This window comes from Mustela nigripes, chromosome 6, assembly GCF_022355385.1.
Source record: "Mustela nigripes isolate SB6536 chromosome 6, MUSNIG.SB6536, whole genome shotgun sequence".
In the NCBI taxonomy this organism is placed as follows: domain Eukaryota; kingdom Metazoa; phylum Chordata; class Mammalia; order Carnivora; family Mustelidae; genus Mustela; species Mustela nigripes.
The window spans coordinates 87,707,343-87,724,391 of NC_081562.1; the positions used below are offsets into that span (position 1 = coordinate 87,707,343).

The 17,049-nt window shown below is 55.0% G+C and overlaps 1 protein-coding gene across 3 annotated transcripts; it reads right to left on the bottom strand.

Annotated features, from left to right (window-relative positions):
* Positions 1-180: 180 nt before the first annotated feature.
* SPRYD3 (SPRY domain containing 3) lies at positions 181-15,394 on the bottom strand. Of its 3 annotated transcripts, XM_059403202.1 has the most exons (11): positions 15,285-15,393; positions 13,466-13,612; positions 12,404-12,479; positions 11,767-11,891; positions 11,316-11,451; positions 10,293-10,478; positions 3,408-3,557; positions 2,919-2,976; positions 2,128-2,247; positions 1,869-2,041; positions 181-1,549 (listed from the first exon to the last, which is right to left on the bottom strand). In XM_059403202.1, exons 1-11 carry the CDS (start codon positions 15,305-15,307, stop codon positions 1,415-1,417), a joined length of 1,329 nt encoding a protein of 442 aa, XP_059259185.1. In that variant the 5' UTR covers positions 15,308-15,393; the 3' UTR covers positions 181-1,414. The 3 variants fall into 3 exon arrangements, with proteins under 3 accessions (XP_059259185.1, XP_059259188.1, XP_059259187.1); XM_059403205.1 differs by lacking the exon at positions 10,293-10,478 and having other exon boundaries at positions 15,285-15,394; XM_059403204.1 differs by lacking the exon at positions 3,408-3,557 and having other exon boundaries at positions 15,285-15,394.
* Between the last annotated feature and the right edge of the window lie 1,655 nt (positions 15,395-17,049).

The following is a 17,049-nucleotide window of genomic DNA, read 5'->3' on the forward strand; positions in this document are numbered from 1 at the left end:
CATACCTGTGCTTCTTGGGGGGCATCCCAGGCCCACAGCCAGGCCCACGAAGCGCACATAGTCCCTATCCCTGGCCTCATACTAATCCACGTCTCCAGTGAGCAAGCTGCTCAGTTGCCCGCACCTCTGGCACTGTCCCTGCCCTGTGGAGTGGCAAGGACTCCCCTGTCCAGGCCGTGCTGATAAATACAGAAACTCCATCTTTATTGGCTGTATAAACATCTCTGGGCTGTACATACATTTCATACATTGTAGTGGAGGGCTGAAAGAGGGGACCCCAGCAATACAGCAGCTCACCCCCTTTCACCAAGGCCCACCCACTCTGTGCAAACCAAGGTCAACAGCTCCTGCTCCCTCTTCCTCCCAGAAGTCACTGTATAGGAAGGGGGTCAGGGGTCAAGGCAGTAGGAGACAGGAGGGCTCAGTAGGGGAGGACACATGTAAGAGCTAGAATCAAACACTGAAGCAAAACAGGCAACTGGCACAGGCAGCAAGCTGGGACCCGGGGTGGGGGGTTGTGCAGGGAAGGGGAGTGAGGGGCCAAGCTGCCCTCTGGGCTCACAACCACAGCTCTGGGGTCTTGCCCTCACCACGGCAAGAGAGATCCCCTTTGGAGTCTCTGCTGAAAGCCTGGGGAACTGGGGACAAGGAGGCCGCAGGTATCCCAAGGATGGCAAGGGGGGTACAGGAGCCAAGACCCCAGCCCCCCTCACCGAGTAGCCCCTCTCATTCCATTGAACACATGACAGACTCCCACCTAGGTGCGTACAGCTGGGGGAGGCCAGAGACTCAGATTCTCAGTGGGCAGGCGAGCAGGCGGTGAGGGAGAAAGAGGCTCTCAGGGGAAAGAACAGAGACCCTGGAATAGTACTCCTGGGACAACAGTCAGTGGAAGGAGAGACAAGGCCCAAGAGAGCCCCCCTAGCCCAGCCAGGGGGGATAACAGCAGCAACTGGTCCACACAATGAGGGCAGGGAACAAAAAAAGAGAAGATGCAAGGAGAAATACTGTGGTTAAATAGGGGAGCGGGCAGTCTCCACTCCACCCTCAGAAGAGCCTTGTGCCCACACAGCAGCGGAGACAGGTGCCCACTCCTCTCCACTCACACGGCCAGGGGGCAAAGGGGGGTCCACCAGCCAGAGCAAGTGGCATGCACCAACAGAGCAACACCACTCTTTGGGCCTGCTCCTTTCCAACCAGGGACTTGGGCCCAGGACTGACTGATGATCAGGGTGTTATCAGGTCAGGGACGTGGGCACAGAGGGGCTTGGCAGGGGCCTGATCTGTGAGAAGTGGAGGGACTACACACTCCCTGGGGCCTGCTGGATAAACAAATCCTGGAAGGTAGGAACTGGGCACCTGGTTCTGCAAAGGGCAAGGAAAAGGAGACGGGGCAGGTCTAGGGGAAAAGCCCCTAGCCACTCAAGGGATGCAGATCCACTTTGACTTTCTCCCCACAGCTCAGCATTCCTATGGTGGGGAAGAAGCCACCAGAAGGTACGACAGCATCCTTCTTTCCGATGATCTTGCCATTCCGAGTGAAGAAAACCTGGGGGTGGGGGCACAGAGAGGAGTGGAGCAGGCTGGCTCTGGCCTCCTCTGATGATACAGGCTTGAAGCCCAAGCGCTCGAAGCTCCCAACTCCCAGAACCACCAGAGGGGACAGACTCAGGTGACGTGGGAAGTGACCGCAAGAGGGCGTCTGGAAACCAGCTCCCCACCATAGTCTGCCTGCATCCAGCATCTCAGAACACGCCCATCACGAGGCTTTCCCTCTTCCTGCCTCTGGCTCCCCTCCTATTCCCCACTACCCCAGCCCCTGCCCAGGCCCAGGAACCCCAGTTTAAGCCCACACTCTCCCCACTTACCACCACCTTCCTGCCCTCATGCTCTTGCTCAATCTCTTCCCCATCTTCTTCCTCTTCTTCTTCCTCCTCTTCCTCTTCTCCCTCCTGGTGCAGGTACATGACATTCCGGACGTTCCGGACGGCTCGGGCAGTAGGGGACAGGATCACTGTGTCACAACTGTCATCACTGTCACCTAGGAGGCCAGGAAAACTGAGCTCCTGTGGTGCTGCCCCCACCGTCTGCCCGATCAGCCTGGCTGGCCACCCCTACCCCACTCACCCTCACTGTCCAGAATGTAGTCCCGGGGGAACATGATTCCGCAGCCCATAATGTCCCCTTTATAACAGCGTGGCCCAAATGGGTCGCCCACACCACTGCCATGGAAGATCTTCCCGTCATCTGCCGGGGAGGAGGGGAGACGATAAGGCCCACACTTGAAGGAGGGGCTGACACTTCCCCTCACCCAACCAAAGAGGCCTGTATTTTGAGCAGAATCCTTGCTCACCTCCCTCTCTGGCCCTGAGGAAGAGAGGGAGTCAAGATGAAACAAAAATGGAGAGACAGAAGTAGGAAGAGGCCCCAGATTTTTTTAAAAAAGTGATACAATGTCTGTCCACTAAAGTAGCTTAGGGGCTGACTTGCTCAGGGAGGTGGCAAGAGAGGCGCGAGGGGCCGAGAAGGGGATGAAGGTGACAAGAGGAGCTCACGGCAACTCCTTTCTAAAGAAAGCCCTAAACAGAGTCAAGCCAACTGAAAAAAAAAAGTGCAGAATCTGCAAGAAGGGCGCAGAGGGAGCCAACTCAGAGGCCTGGAATGTCCAGTTCGGGCCCAGATCCCCCCGCCCCTGTTCGGCTCCCCTCGTTTTTCAGGCTGGAAGGAAAAACACAGACGAGGAGAAAGCACTACCAGCCTGGGAAGGGGAAATGATACGGCAGCAGAGAAAGGCTCTCCAGCCAGATGCTAGAGGGGAGACCCATCTGCAGGGGGGACAGGGGGGTTCAGGAAAATGGATGTCCCTGTACCTGTATATGCCCCACAGCCCTGATGGCCTCAGGACAGCCCCAGCTCACCTGCATGATAAGCCACAGAGCCTCTGCTCCAGCCAGGGTGTCTGTTCTTGGGATAATCCTGCACCAAGAAGGAAAAAGAAAACCTATGGTAGCATGCATGGAAAAAGGACAGGAGAGGGCATCTGAACTTTCAGTCTTCTCAGACAGATGGCTGCTCATACCCCTGCAGCCTCCCACAGCCTTCAGGCACTGGGGAAAGCAGGACAAGCAGGGAAGGTGACCAGGAGACCTGGCTTTCACAGCTGGCGCTGCAGGCTGTGCCTAGCCCCACCTTCAGGCTCAGTGTGCATGGTACAGTCACGACCATCTCTTGGGTTGTGACGGAGGAGGGGGAAGGGTCTGTACCCTCCCACAGTGAACACATATAACCATACTCTGTCCATGCCTGCCCAATGCCTCTCCCCGATTTCCCCAAGAGTCTCCAGGTCCCATCCCAATAGGCCCAGGCCTGAGTAGCAATACAGGTAAAAAGCCAGCATGAGTGCCCACCTTCCGGGCCAGCCCCAAGGCGATGTAGCATTTCTCTCCAGGGTCCACGATCTCCACCTCAAAGTAGTGGCTACGGGTGCTCAGTGGGTGCCGGGCCTGGGCCAGCCCCACGTCAACGATGCTCTTGCCCTTGCCCAAGTACTCCAGCAGCTGCGGGGGAAGAGCCAAGGGCAGTGGGTGGTGCGGAGGGCAGATGGACACCCGCCCTAGAAACCTGGTCCCAAGGCACTCGAGACCAGCTTCCTGGGTCTGACAAAACCTCTGGCTGAAAGGGAAAGGCCCCTAGCAGCGCACCGTGGGCCCCTACGTTCTAGGCAGGCATGAGAGAACAGGTTGGACTGGCGGGCAGCAAATGTAGCAGCATGGGCAGAAGGGGTGAGCCCTACACACACCTGCCGCCTGAGCCGCAGTCTCTCCTTGCTCTGGAAGAGAAGTGGGCAGAAGCCCAGCAACCCGGAAGGCTGAGCTCCAGGGAGCACATGGCGGAGGGTGGGGGGCAGGGGAGTTCTCCGGGCTGTGGCATCACTTCCCTGAATCATCCTGCTGGATGAGGCCTCCCCAAGGGCCCTGGGCGCAGAGAGGAGGAGGAGCCCTGAAGACCAGGCTGAGCAGACCCCTGGAGGGGCCTAATGGGGAGGACAGGGAGGGTGCGAGTGCCTGCTCTAGATGTCTGAAGAAAGGGAGATGAGCTCAGAAACCGATTCTGCCTGGGATGGGACTACCATAATTCCTCAAGGTCCGTTTTACTCGCCTTTGGACAGCTGGGTCAGGCAGCTGGGTCAGGGAGGTGCCGAGGGAAGCCAGAGAACCCAGAATGACCAGCTCTACTCCTTTACTTAACATGAGGGCAGGCCAAACACATGAAGGCAAGCTTTCCTGCTTGCAGGCCCTCATAGCTCTTGCAGAGGGCTGGGGTATGTGGGGCTGTGGGGAGAGGGGAGGTGACTGATGGACTCTTGGGGCTCTTCAGTTCCACAGTGGTCCTGCCTGGGCATGATGGGGCGGCAACCCCCAAGCTGGGAGGATTTATTTATCAGTTGTCATGGTAATGGTGAGGTTATGACTCAACCCCATCCCCTCTTTCCCCACCCTCATCATCACCTGGGAGTCCTTAATCCCTTTTTAATTAGCCAAACTGCCCCTCAAGACTTTATTCTATCCTCCCGCCCCTCCAGCCCCAAAGAAAACACTGCCTGGGGACCTCCTCCACTTTCTCTGGCAAGCCTTTGGACGCTGGCCTCTCACCCCCCTGAGAACTCATGCCTGAACAGGAAAGGAATGAGGCTCGCCTGCACCAGCATGGAAGCCTGCATGTGTCTCCAGCACAGGCAGGGCCTGCAATCCGCACCACTGCTTCAGAGAGGAACTGGAGGAACTGGGCCCCCTTCTTGGGCTGGGATCCCCAAAGCTCAGCCACCTCAAGTCCATCCTCTCTTCCTGCTCCAAAAGAGAATAGAGGCAGGGGAAAAGCCAGGGCTGCCTGGGACATCCACACCCAGGCCTTTCAATGTCCTCCGGCCACCACCCTGCGTGTTTCAGGTTACACTGGCTCTTTCATAGTCACATCCCTAGCCCAGGTCTCTTCTGTTAGTTCCCACTGCTTTCTTTCCTCAGAATGGGGGTCCCTGACAGGCCATCTTCTGATTTACTCACTATTCCACACTGCTGGAATTCCCCACTCGGCCCTCTGTGCTGTCTGCCCAGCCGGACTCCTCCTCCAGCTCCCTGCAGGCCTGAGGGGTGGCGTCTTCGCAGGCTCCCAGCCCGCCCAGTGTGCGCAGCCCCCAACCCACCCTCTCCGGCCAGCATTGCAGAGCTGGGTGGGGGACCCCACAGCTGCCCTTGACCCATTTCGTCCAACTGGCCTCTGCATAGGAAACACAGTGTTCTTCGCAGAGAGAGCCAAGAGACAGATGCTCCAGATCCCGATCCTTGGGAAAAACCCGCCCAACCATTCCCTCAGCCTCAGCCCTGAGGAGACTGCAGACTGTGGTCTTGGGCCGCACACAGCATGGGGCCACTTTCTCCAGCTAAAAGGTCAGGAGGACCAAATACATGACCCAGGACTCTGCAACCCACTCCGGAGCCGGCCCACCACTCAGACATGATGACTGATGGCTGGGAGGCTAGGTCCCCGCAATGCTGCCCTCCACAAGTGAGGCACAGCCGCCCCGCAGGCTGTAAGCCCCCCAACTCCCCTGCTGCTCTCTCATGGGATCTCCTGCTCCTGTCTGGTGAAGGCCCCCCGAGCCCTCACAGTGAGTCCCCCCAGAGCGCTCCCAGCACCTACAGGGGCAGTTGGGCACTGTGGCCTCATGGTCAGATCCTAGCTCAAGTTCACTCCCCCTTCCTGAGACCAGGGCCTGAGAGCAGATGGGAGCTTTACCCCTGAGCTGCCAGACTCTCGATACTGGTCCCTCAGCCTGTGCCTTGGAAGCCTCTCCGTTAGAAAGAGAATCACATGGACCCAGGTTCCAATCTTAACTCCAGTTACTTACTAGCCACTAACTTCGAGCAAGTGATTTCCGCTGCTTTAGGCCTCAGTTTCTTCAACAGTGACATAGGGATACTACCACCTGTGTTTCCAAAATAAATGAAGGGTGTCAAGTGCCCAGCACAGAGCCCTCACCCAGCAGGGGCTCAGTAGCTGTTTCTACCTTTCCCGAAATCAGGAAATGGGGCTTGGACCTGAACATTCCAACACCATTCCAACACGTCAGTGCTCCCTAAACATTAACAGCCACTCCAGAGCTACAACAGACTAGACCTGCCAATCACAGAAGGAAACGATCCATCTTAGCCCTTACTTCCCACTACAGTGGCCCTCTAGGCTCCCAGAACTGGTCACTTCCCCACCTAGGAGAGCTGAGCCCCAGATGACTCTATCCCAATCCACCAGCTGTCTCCTTCAACAATGCCAGACCAACAGGAATGCACCCCTACATCTTTGGTGGGGACAGGGTCACGCACTCCTTGGGGCTCTCAACCCCCCCTGACTCTTGCACCTCCTCCTCACACCCCCAAAGCCTGGGGAGGCCAAACAGGTGGACTCGAGGGCACAGGGCTGAGGCTACAGCACCCGGGGCAGAGAGTCTCCTGTGCTCCAACCCCCCACTGAGTACCAGCAGTGCGCCTTCCCAGTCTCTTCTCTCCTGCTGGTATCCGCCCTCCTCCTCTGGCAGCCCTTCTCCTCTTGCCAGCAGAGACCCTAATCCCTCTTGACAGGAGCAAGGGAGGGCTCAGTGCCCTGAGGGCCTAGAAGCAGCTGAAATAGGAACCCAGAATATGCTCCCCACCGGCCCCAACATGGTCTCCTCCTAGGTTGGTTGGGGGAGGACCCCAGAGGGTGGGGCCTCCTTCACCCCTCTTTGTATACCAGAGGTGTTGTCCCGTCACTAAGGAGTTGCCAGAGGAGCTAGGAGCAGGAAACAAAGACAGAATGAGTCTAATCCCCCAGCTTTACCTACTGCCCCCCACCCTCCCACACATGACTTCACTTTGCAAGGCCTGCGGGCAGGGATGAGGTGAGGGGCAACACCCCCATCCCTGAGCAAACATGGCAGCAACTCTTCAACACCCTCAGTGCTCTGCAAAGTGGGGGGGAACTCCTTGGGAGGGGAAACTGAGGCCCCAGGATGCAGGGGGAAGAATTCCACCCAAGAAAGAGCCAGGTTAGTCTGGATATGACAACGGTTGAAGCTAGGTAGTGGGGAGATAGGTGCTCACTGTGCTGTTGCTTCAACTTTTCTGTATGTTGGAAATCGTTCATAATGTAACATTAGAGCCAAAAAAAATGGGGGTCAAGAATTTGCTCTTCTTTGTGGGAAGAACCGCTGAGAAGGGAAGACAGAGGATAACTGAGACTCCGAATTGAGAGAGAGGCCTAGGAGGCAAAGGGTCCCATGGCAGCCAGGTAAGTTCCTCTAGAAGGACGGGGGCGAATGGGAGCTAGTCAGGAGACTCACAGGGCAAGTGGGAAGTTAAGCCCAGAATTCCGGATTCATCTTATGAGAGGGGCCAGGAGGAGAGACGATGGGCTACAGGAGAGCAGCTAGGGAGAAAGGCACAGCATGTATCCAGCAGTGGACAGGACCAGGGCAAGGGATCCAAGAATGAGTGTCTGGGCTTAGTTTCGTGGCTAATTCACTGTTTGACATTTGAACCAGTCTCTTCACTTCTGAGTGGGGCTGTCTTTTCATCAGCCACACAACAAAAAGAGCTGTGGGAACATGAGGGCTGTCATGATGACAAGGATGACTACAGGAGGGAACTCCAAGCACTGTGGGTCTGGGCACCGGGGACGCTGCAGGCCATGCGTGTCAGGGAATGGTCTCCAGCTCTGCACTGAGAAGCCCTGGTCTGGATGGCATCAGAGCCTCTCTCAAACCTTTATGGTTCTAAAGGCACTCGACTGGAAACTTCACCAAAGACAGGCTCCAACCCACAGCAAGAGGTCTGAGGCTCCAGGGAAGGGCTCCCCACAGAGGGGACGGAAAACAGGAAGAGCAAATAGGAGAAACAGCTGAGCTAGACATCTTTAAAAATGGGAGGCACAGGCATGGCCCTACTGACCTCTCCCAGGCTCCTCCAGGAAACAAAACTCTAAGGGCTGGATCAGAACGACACTGGATGGTCAGAAGGGACAAGAGGGTGCAGGGCAAGAGATAAGTGGGGACGGAAGAAACTGGGTAAGTCACCCTCATTTGAAAGATGACAAGAGGGGGTGCCTGGGTGGCTCAGTGGATTAAAGCCTATGCCTTTGGCTCAGGTCATGATCCCAGCATCCTGGGATTGAGCCCGACACTGGGCTCTCTGCTCAGCAGGGAGCTTTCATCCTCCCTCCCGACCCCGACCGCTACCTGCCTCTCTGCCTACTTGTGATCTCTATCTGATAAATAAATAAAATCTTAAAAAAAAAAAAGAAAGAAAGAAAGAAAGAAAGAAAGAAAGATGGCAAGAGGAGGAGAGAGGCAGATATCCGTCAAGAGGCTCATGCCCTAGTCTGCCCCAGGGGAGCAGGTGCTCAGGGAACCGAGTGCCCACCCTGCTGGCAGTCCTAGCCTAGGGTGAGGGTCTGAGACAAGAGCCAGACTTCACGGCTCATGTCTAAGAAAGAAAAAATTCTCCAAAGTGTGACCTGAGGGCACTGGGGGAGGGCAGAGAGGAAGGAAGGCTATTTATAAATGTCTACAGGATTCTACATCAATTAGAAAAGATTGCCTGGGAGGAGCTGGGGGCAGAGTGGGGACAGGTCCAGGCAGGGAAAGGATGCCAGGAAAACACTCTTGAGGAGAGGTCAGGGATGAGAGCTGGAACATCACCCTGGCTCAGTCCCAAATTCAACTCTGTAGATGTTGTCAAAATGATAGTGGATAGTGGAAGGGGGAAAAGATACGAAAGAGATGAGGGTCAAGGAGTGGGGATCTGAAGTCCCTGGCTTGCAGCCAGCACCATCCTCAGAACCCAACGCCAGAGGGGGTGTGGAGTATCAGAAGCAACAGGAGGGCAAACATGCTGCCATTTTCCTTAAGTCTGACTCACCTTGAACTCCAGGATGGGGGGAGCCTTGCTCATAATCCACTCCCGCCCCCCACTGTTTCTGTTTTGCTACCAAAGGCTGAACTGAAAACAGCCTTGGTTCGGGTGAGAAGGCCAGAGGGTGGAGAAAAAGGTTGAGCCAGGAGCCAAGAGGGCAGCAGGGGGACAATTCGAAGTGGGAGGCCCAAGCAGCCCACTGGAGATCAGGGCAAGACCCCTGACTCAGCAGCCATTCACTCCCAACCCAGCATGAGGCAGAGAGGGTAAAGGTGAAGAATTTCCCTCTCCCAAGGTTCAAATATTCCCCAAGAAAGTTTCAAATCCAGGGAGAGACCAGACCAGGTACACTGGGAAGATGTCTAAAAAAGCAAGCTTTGCGAAGTCCAGGACGCTCACGGAATTTTCATCTGCCTCTGTTCTTGTCCTCTATTAAAATGTAGCGGGGGGGGGGGGGGGGGGCGCCGGGGTGGCTCAGTGGGTTAAGCCGCTGCCTTCGGCTCAGGTCATGATCTCGGGGTTCTGGGATCGAGTCCCGCATCGGGCTCTCTGCTCAGCAGGGAGCCTGTTCCCTCTCTCTCTCTCTGCCTGCCTCTCCGTCTACTTGTGATTTCTCTGTCAAATAAATAAATAAAATCTTTAAAAAAAAAAAATGTAGCGGGGGACACCTAGCTGGCTCAGTCATTAAGCGTCTGCCTTCAACTCAGGTCATGATCCCAGGGTCCTGGATTGAGCCCCACATCGGGCTCTCTGCTCAGCGGAGAGCCTGCTTCTCCCTCTCCCACTCCCCTTACTTGTGTTCCTCTCTCACTGTGTCTCTGTCAAATAGATTAAAAAAATATTTTTTTTAAATGTAGGGAGAAGACGGAAGACTCTGATAGTCACGCTTACTACAAAAAGATCTCAGAACCTTCCCCCACGGGACTGGGACTTGTGACAGTGAATGGAGAGTTTGGACCCGCTGAACTGGGATGCGGTGAAATGGGGATACAGGCATCCCACTTGCAAGTGAGCCCCAGCCTTTCAAAGGCAGGTGTATAGGGCAGCAGAGGGCACCGGGTGCAGAAGGAACCAAAGAAGGCAAAGTAGAACCTAGTGCCGTGCCGAGAGTAGAGCAACTAACCTGAGCTCTCCGGGCCGGGTAAGGGAAGAAGGACAATCAGCACTAAGGGGAACATGGATCTGGATTCAAAGAATCATGTCAAGGTCCCAAATTTCCATCTCCCAAAACCCTACAAAAGACACTGTCTTCACTCCCCATTCTAAGTAATTCAGACCCGCTTATGCGGCCCAGGGAGGTTCGGCCCAGCCCTCCCCGCGACCACCCCCATCCCACCGCCTGTCACTCACAGTTCCGCAGACTCGGACATCATGCAGCCGGCCCCACTCATCCTCATAACTGTCCACCATCATGACACTGTCGTCTTCGCGGCCCAGCTCAGCGTTGAGGTGCAGGCGCACCTCCTCACCCAGAGAGTGCATGCCCACCGCCGGGAACAGTCCGTCTGGGGACATGGGCATGATGGTGGAGCCCACCTGCAGCGGAGGGAGGGAGGGCCGGAGGGAGGGAGCTGCCACCTGGCATCCTGTTCCTCAGTGCACCTAATTCTCACCAGGGTACTTCTGAGATGATGCAACAAATAATTATCACACACACTGACAGACAGAAAAAAAGAGGTACAGAGAAGTTTAAAAAGTGACTAAGGATTCCTGGACAAGCAAGGCATCCACAGCGCTAGACGGCAAACACAAGTCTCTTGACCTTGGGCATGTGAGTGTGTTCTGGAGCAGGAAAGAGCAGAGGCAGAGACACTAAGGAAGGACGTCGTCGTGGCCAAGGCCTGAGAAAGCCATCCTCCCAGGGTGGGAGAGGGAGTTGGGTAGGAGAAGAAAGAGAGCTGGGGGGTCCCTCTCTTCTACTTGCTCTTCCCCATCCCTTCAGCACTACTAGGCTCTCTCTGAAGAGGGAAGGAAAGATGTGAAACAAGAAAAAAAACACAAAAAGGACATATCCTCAAAAGCATTCAAGTCAAAGCTCCGAAGAGGACCTCCAGCTTATGCGTCAAAGCCATAACCTCTCCCTCTCTTTTTTTGCTCAAAACCTTCCCCCACATCACCCAATCCTGCTTCCCCTACCCCATTTCGGTCCACCTGCCCCTCTGCATCTCTCATCTAGGCTAATGTCCCAGCTTCTCTGGGCCGGGGAAGTGGCTTCTCCCAGGTGCAGACTTCGGGGGAAGCTGAGGATGGCCTGAAGGAGGTGGGAACTAAGCCAAGAGGTCCCTGGGCAAACCCCAGCTGGGCAATTTTCATTCCCACAATTTCTTGGATGGCTTCAAGCCACTTAAATCCCACCCAGGATTTCCCACTCACCCGTTTCCCGTTTTTGGTGAAAAAGATCTGGGCAGTCTGCACATCAAAGGACACAGGCTCAATGCCGCAGCCAATCCGGTCCCCAGAGTTGCACTTTGACCCAAACTGCCGGCCTTTGGCTCGGCCATTGTATAGCCTGTGGACGGAGCAGCACAGACACAGGACCTGACTCCCAACTTCTTCAGAGCACCAGACCCTGGGGCCCCTCTTGCTGCTCCCAGTCATTCTGTGATGCACCTACCTGTGTCCACGCATGAGCTCCACCCTCCCCTCTAAGTCCGCAAACCTCCAAGGCTCGCTATCAGGCCACCTTTCTGTCCTGATCAGAAAAGTCCATGAAAATACCCCAAGATAGGTGAAGGAAAGGCAGCAGTCACCCAAGGTAGTCCTTTGTTATCTAAGGTCCCCAAACCCATGGGAAAGGGGTAAGATTCCACAGACGGTAACTCACTTGCCGTCATCAGCATGGTAGGCTACAGAGTCAGGCAACCAGCCAGGCTGATGATCCAGGCTGTAGTATTGTGGGACAAGCCCCACAGCTATGGTGCCCCGGACCCCGCTGTCCACAATCGATACCTGGGGAAAGGAGAACAGAACAGTCAGCAAGCACCAGAAATGGGATGAGTTGCTGGGGGCTTGGGGAAGAGCAGTCAGACATCAAAAACTCAAAAAGGCTCAGAGAGGCCAAAAACATGTGAATCAGAGAAAAGTCAGGGCACTCAGAGGAGCACTGGGGAGACTAGGGGCCTACTTTATCAGGATTACTTAGAAAATCATTTCCAAATTATGGAAACAAGACAGGAGATGGAGCAGAGGCTGGGCTCAGGTTAGCAGGTGGGAAAGGCCATGGGTCAGAGTCTGGGGTATGTGTAAACATCTACCTAGCTGAGGGGCAGGAGAACAGAGGGACAGGGTGACAGGACTAGGGCACCTCTCAGCTGAGACACCACACTATCCTGTGCCCTTTCCTCAGCCAAGGAGACAGCCCCGATGGAAAATTAAAAGGATCAGATCAAGAATCTAGTAAAAGAGCCCCCTAGAGCTTAAGAAGCTCTCCCCCTGCTCTGCCCACCCACTGCCTTGATCACCTCAAAATAATTGCTGTCCTTGGTCAGAGGTCGAGAAGCCACATAGCAGCCAACTTCACCGGAGTTTCCATGGTAACTGAGGGAAGAATGAGGGGGGAGTTCCATGAGCAGCCTAGCCCAAGAGCTGGGGGGAGGGCCTCAGCATCTCCACCCCCAACCCCCCACCACAAGGGCCAACACAGAGGACTCCATCAGGCCACACTTCAGGACATCTGCACAGACACCATAATGAAATACTTGAGGTCACCCACCCCTCCCGCTGCCTCCAGCCAGGGTCCAGCCCACACCAGACCAACACAAGCCTGGCTCCTTCATTTCCAGGGGGAAAAGAATGCAGAGCCTCCCCTAGTTGCCTAGTAGGGGGGTCTCACAACCCTGTCTAACCTCAGTCCCTCATACTACAGCTTCGGCCCTTTTCCTCTGGCTCTGTCCTCAATGGAGCTGAAGAAAGTCTGGTCTCTATCCTCTGTACCAAAGCCCTTTGTAGATTGGAAGATGGGTATTCGGTCCCCACTCCTCAGCTTTCTTGTCTCCAGGCTAAAAAGCACTACTTCCTTCCCCCCACTCAGGGACAGCTTTGTGAGAAAATTAGGCTCAGAAGGAGTCAGGGAAGGGGATCAAGCCAGAAAAGAGAGAGAAAACAAATACAAACAAAAGGGTTGGACGGTGGCAGGCAGGATGCACTAGGGAACGGTCCTTTCCAAAACATGAAATCCACTGCCTCTGACATGGCTACTCTCCTCCAAACCTAACCCCTGAGACCCAGGCTGTGGAGACACAGACACCCCACACTGGAGTCCTCTCAACGAGGCGCTGGGGCAACTCAAGGCACTATCTCTGACATTTCCTATCTCTGACATAATTCCTTCCAACGTGGACCAGGACAGAGTGACCCAGAATCAGGCAGGCTGTAGGCGCACATGCTGCTCCACTCAGAAAGGCCTTCGGGGTCAAAGGCCACCCAGTGTAGACAGTCCTTGCTTCCAAAAAAGCCCTTTTTCATCTCTAAGATCTGGCAGAGCAAGGAAAATGTGAAAGCACACCCCACCCCCGCCACCTCACCTCAAAGTGTCTCCATCTACAAGAATGTGCTTGAACCTCTCCTGGTATCGGAAAGCCCGGACCTCCCGAATCTCCCGGATCCTCCGGCGCCAATTCAGAAACCGGTAGTGCAGGTTGAGGTCATCCATCTTGTTCATGAGAACAAACCTGCCACAGGGAAAAGGGGACTGAGAAGGAAGCAGGGCCCTGAGCAAAGCAGCTCAGCCTGTTTGACGCAGAACGTGGACAGGGCACTGGACTCGAAGCCATCCTTTCATTCGGCAAACATGTACTGACTCCTGCTATATGCACCAAAAACAGGTGGCATTCCTGTTCTCACTGCACTTCCACTCTAGTTGGGAGGCATGACAGATGAGACACACACCCGACAGTGTTGGCCAGTGGAAGAAACAACAGAGTGGGGTGACACAGAATAATGGGGTAAAGTCTAAAGACTACTTTGGATACAATGGACAGAGGAGGCCTCTCTGAGGTGACATTTGATTTGAGAAGAGGCCAGGCATGTGACAAGCCCAAGGAAGAGTACTTCAGGTAGAGGGGACAGCCAGGACACAGGTCCTGGGCTGGAAGGGAGCAGGCATGGTAGAGGAACAAAAAGGCCAGGGTGGCTGGTGTGTAGGGAACATGTGGGAGAATGTTCAAGAAGAGGATGGGAAGAAGGCTGGAGCCAGAGAGAAGCCCTACAAGGCCCTGCAGACCATGTTAAGGAGTCTGGATTTCCTTCCAAGTGGGATGGGAAACCTCTGGAGGGTTTTAAGCAAGAAAATGATAGGATTTTAAGGCTTATCAGATCTTAAAGATCATTCCTGCTGTTGTCTGGAGAATCGATCATAACAGAATCAAGAGCAGAAGTGGAGAACAGGGCGCCTGGGTGGCTCGGTGGGTTGGGCCACTGCCTTCGGCTCAGGTCATGATCTCAGGGGCCTGGGATGGAGTCCCGCATCGGGCTCTCTGCTCAGTGGGGAGCCTGCTTCCTCCCCTCTCTCTCTGCCTGCCTCTTTGCCTACTTGTGATCTCTCTCTGTCAAATGGATAAATAAAATCTTTAAAAAAAAAAAAAAAAAAGTGGAGAACAATTAAGCAGGAGACTGTTCCAGCAGCTCCAATGAGACATGGTATCCATTAGGATGGTAGCAGTGAAGATGAAGAGAAGCAGAATGACCTGGGTATTTAAATCACCACAATGCTAATGAATGAATGGATGGATGGATGATGGATGGATAGGTTTTTTCCTGGAAGCGAAAAGTGAGAAAAACAGGAGGTTATTTTCTCTTCCTGTCACCCAGCACTGGGACAGGGGTTCCATCAAGGCCGGACAGTGCCTTGCATACAGTAGATGCTTAAATAAGCCTCAGTTGGGCTGAATTTCAATCCTTCAATCCTAAAGCGCCCCCTCCTGCAGTAGCTGCAAGCCACCACGTGGCCCTGAAGGGTAGGCACCAGCGGGGCTGCCCTCCTCGCACGCAACCAGGGCTCCACCCCAGACAGATACTGGCCCCCAGACCTGGGGACGTCTGCTCGCCCAGAACCGCACAGCCTCGGCACCCACGAGTGGCAGCCGCACCGGGTACCTCCTCCAGCTTGGGCACCGCCTGGTCGCTCAGACGAGACCCGGGGGCGGGGGGTCCGGCTCGTCCCCGCGACTACGCGCAGGATCCCCTGGCCCGGTACCGAGGAGGGTCCCGAGGCAGGAAGCCCCGTGACCCGGGCTCACGCCACGCCCCTGACCCCGAAGCCCCCGCCCAGGACCCCCGCCTCCTGCCTCAAGCTCCGGGGAGAGACCCGAGGCCTCCGGGACCCCGCCCCCGATCCCCGCCTACCGGGGCCGCCGCGTCCTCCTCATCCATAGGCCTCTCAGCTCCGCACCCTAGCTCTTCGGCCGCCGCCACCACACACATCCGGGTCCCCGCCCTTCCTACGCTCCCCCGAGGCCCGCCCCTCCCCTCCCACCCCGGCCAATCTTCAGCGGCCCAGGACGACGGACATCTGCAAGAGCCAATCGGAGGACGCAGGCAGAGTCGGGCGCGGCCCGGTGAACTGGGTACCTAGCGCAGGGTAGGGGCTGGTAAAGCCGAGTGTCGGCGGGTGGGAGGCGGCGACGTGGCGGCGCGGAGGTCGCGCCCGGCGCCCTGGGCGCTGACTGGGCAGCCAAGGGGCGGCTCCCGCGCTAGGCGGGGAGAAGGTCGCTGCGCACCTACGGCGACTGCCAATCTTGCCCGAGCGCTCCTTCTGTGCGAGACGTGCCGCGGAGGAAGGCTTCGTAGCAATGTCCTTTTAATCCTCTCCGCAACCTTCTGAAATGAATCTTGTTATTATCTCCCTTTTGCAAATGAAGATCCTGAGGCTGGCCTCCATAGCTCGTGCACCTAACAGTTCCCGCATGCTTTATATTCACCGGAGCTGTGCTGTTACCGTGTGCTCTCTATTCGCCGGAGCTCTGGGTCATGTCATCTTCCGCTCGTTCTGGGAAGGACAGTCCATTCCAGGAAGAGAGAACTTTGGATGCGTAAAGCTCAATGGCACGAAACGTCACGCTGTTCCGGACTAGAGGCTCTTAGTGTGACCTAAGTAAAGTTAGGCGGGAGTCATTACGTGAAGGGTGGAAGGATACTTATATTTATTGAGCACCTACTAAAGAGTGTTTGGAGCTGCCCAGATCGCCTCCCATCACCAGATCTCTCTTCCAGATTGGAGGGTTTTCCCTCCTCTGCATTCTCAAACCATGTCATTTGGGCCTCATCGCTAGCACTTTTTTTCTACCCTTTATTATTTAACTGTCACCTCTGTATATAGATCGGTCTCTGACAGACTGTGGTATCCTTCAGAGCCTGGGCTTTATCTCATTCTTATAAATAGTTATTGTTACAAATGTTGGATGGGATGGAAGCCATCATCATCTTGTATACCAAACAGCAGCCACTTGGCCACTTGGCATGATGGAAATCGATGAGGGAAGTAAATGCAGATCGGAAATTGGGAAATCTGGATGAGAGCTTCAGTTCAGTCTGTGCCTGAGGTTAGGCCTTGGTGTTCTTACCCATAAACAAAAATTTTGAAGCATGTGATCTCTTAGCTCCTTTCCAACCCCTGGACTGCAAAAATCGAGTTACTTTTCCCAACTCATCTCTGGCTCCTGTTTCCTTCATTGCTTCTCTTTGACCTCCTCTTCCTAAGCTATGACAATAGCCCCCAGCCTCAGCCCCACTCCTCCCAAAGGCAGCCAAAGAGCAACAGGCCAGGGCTGCTTCCAGAGTCACAGCCATCCCACACAAGGTCTCCTGGCTCCTTCCAGGAACTCGCTAGCTAGTTTGGGCCTGAAATGGAAAGATGTCAGAAGAAGGTGTTTTCAGAGTGTTACTGATGGTGATTCCACCTGAGATTTTCAGATCAGGTCCCAGGTGTGGGGCTGGCCCTTTCAGCGAATCCTCCATCTGTTGGCATTCTCAGGATTTAATCGATAATTTGTGCTTGGTATCTAAACGCATTTGATCAAACAACTTTATTGAGATATAATCGACATACAATAAACCCACATATTTAAGGTGTACAATTTTGTAAGTTATGTATATACCCATGAAAATATCA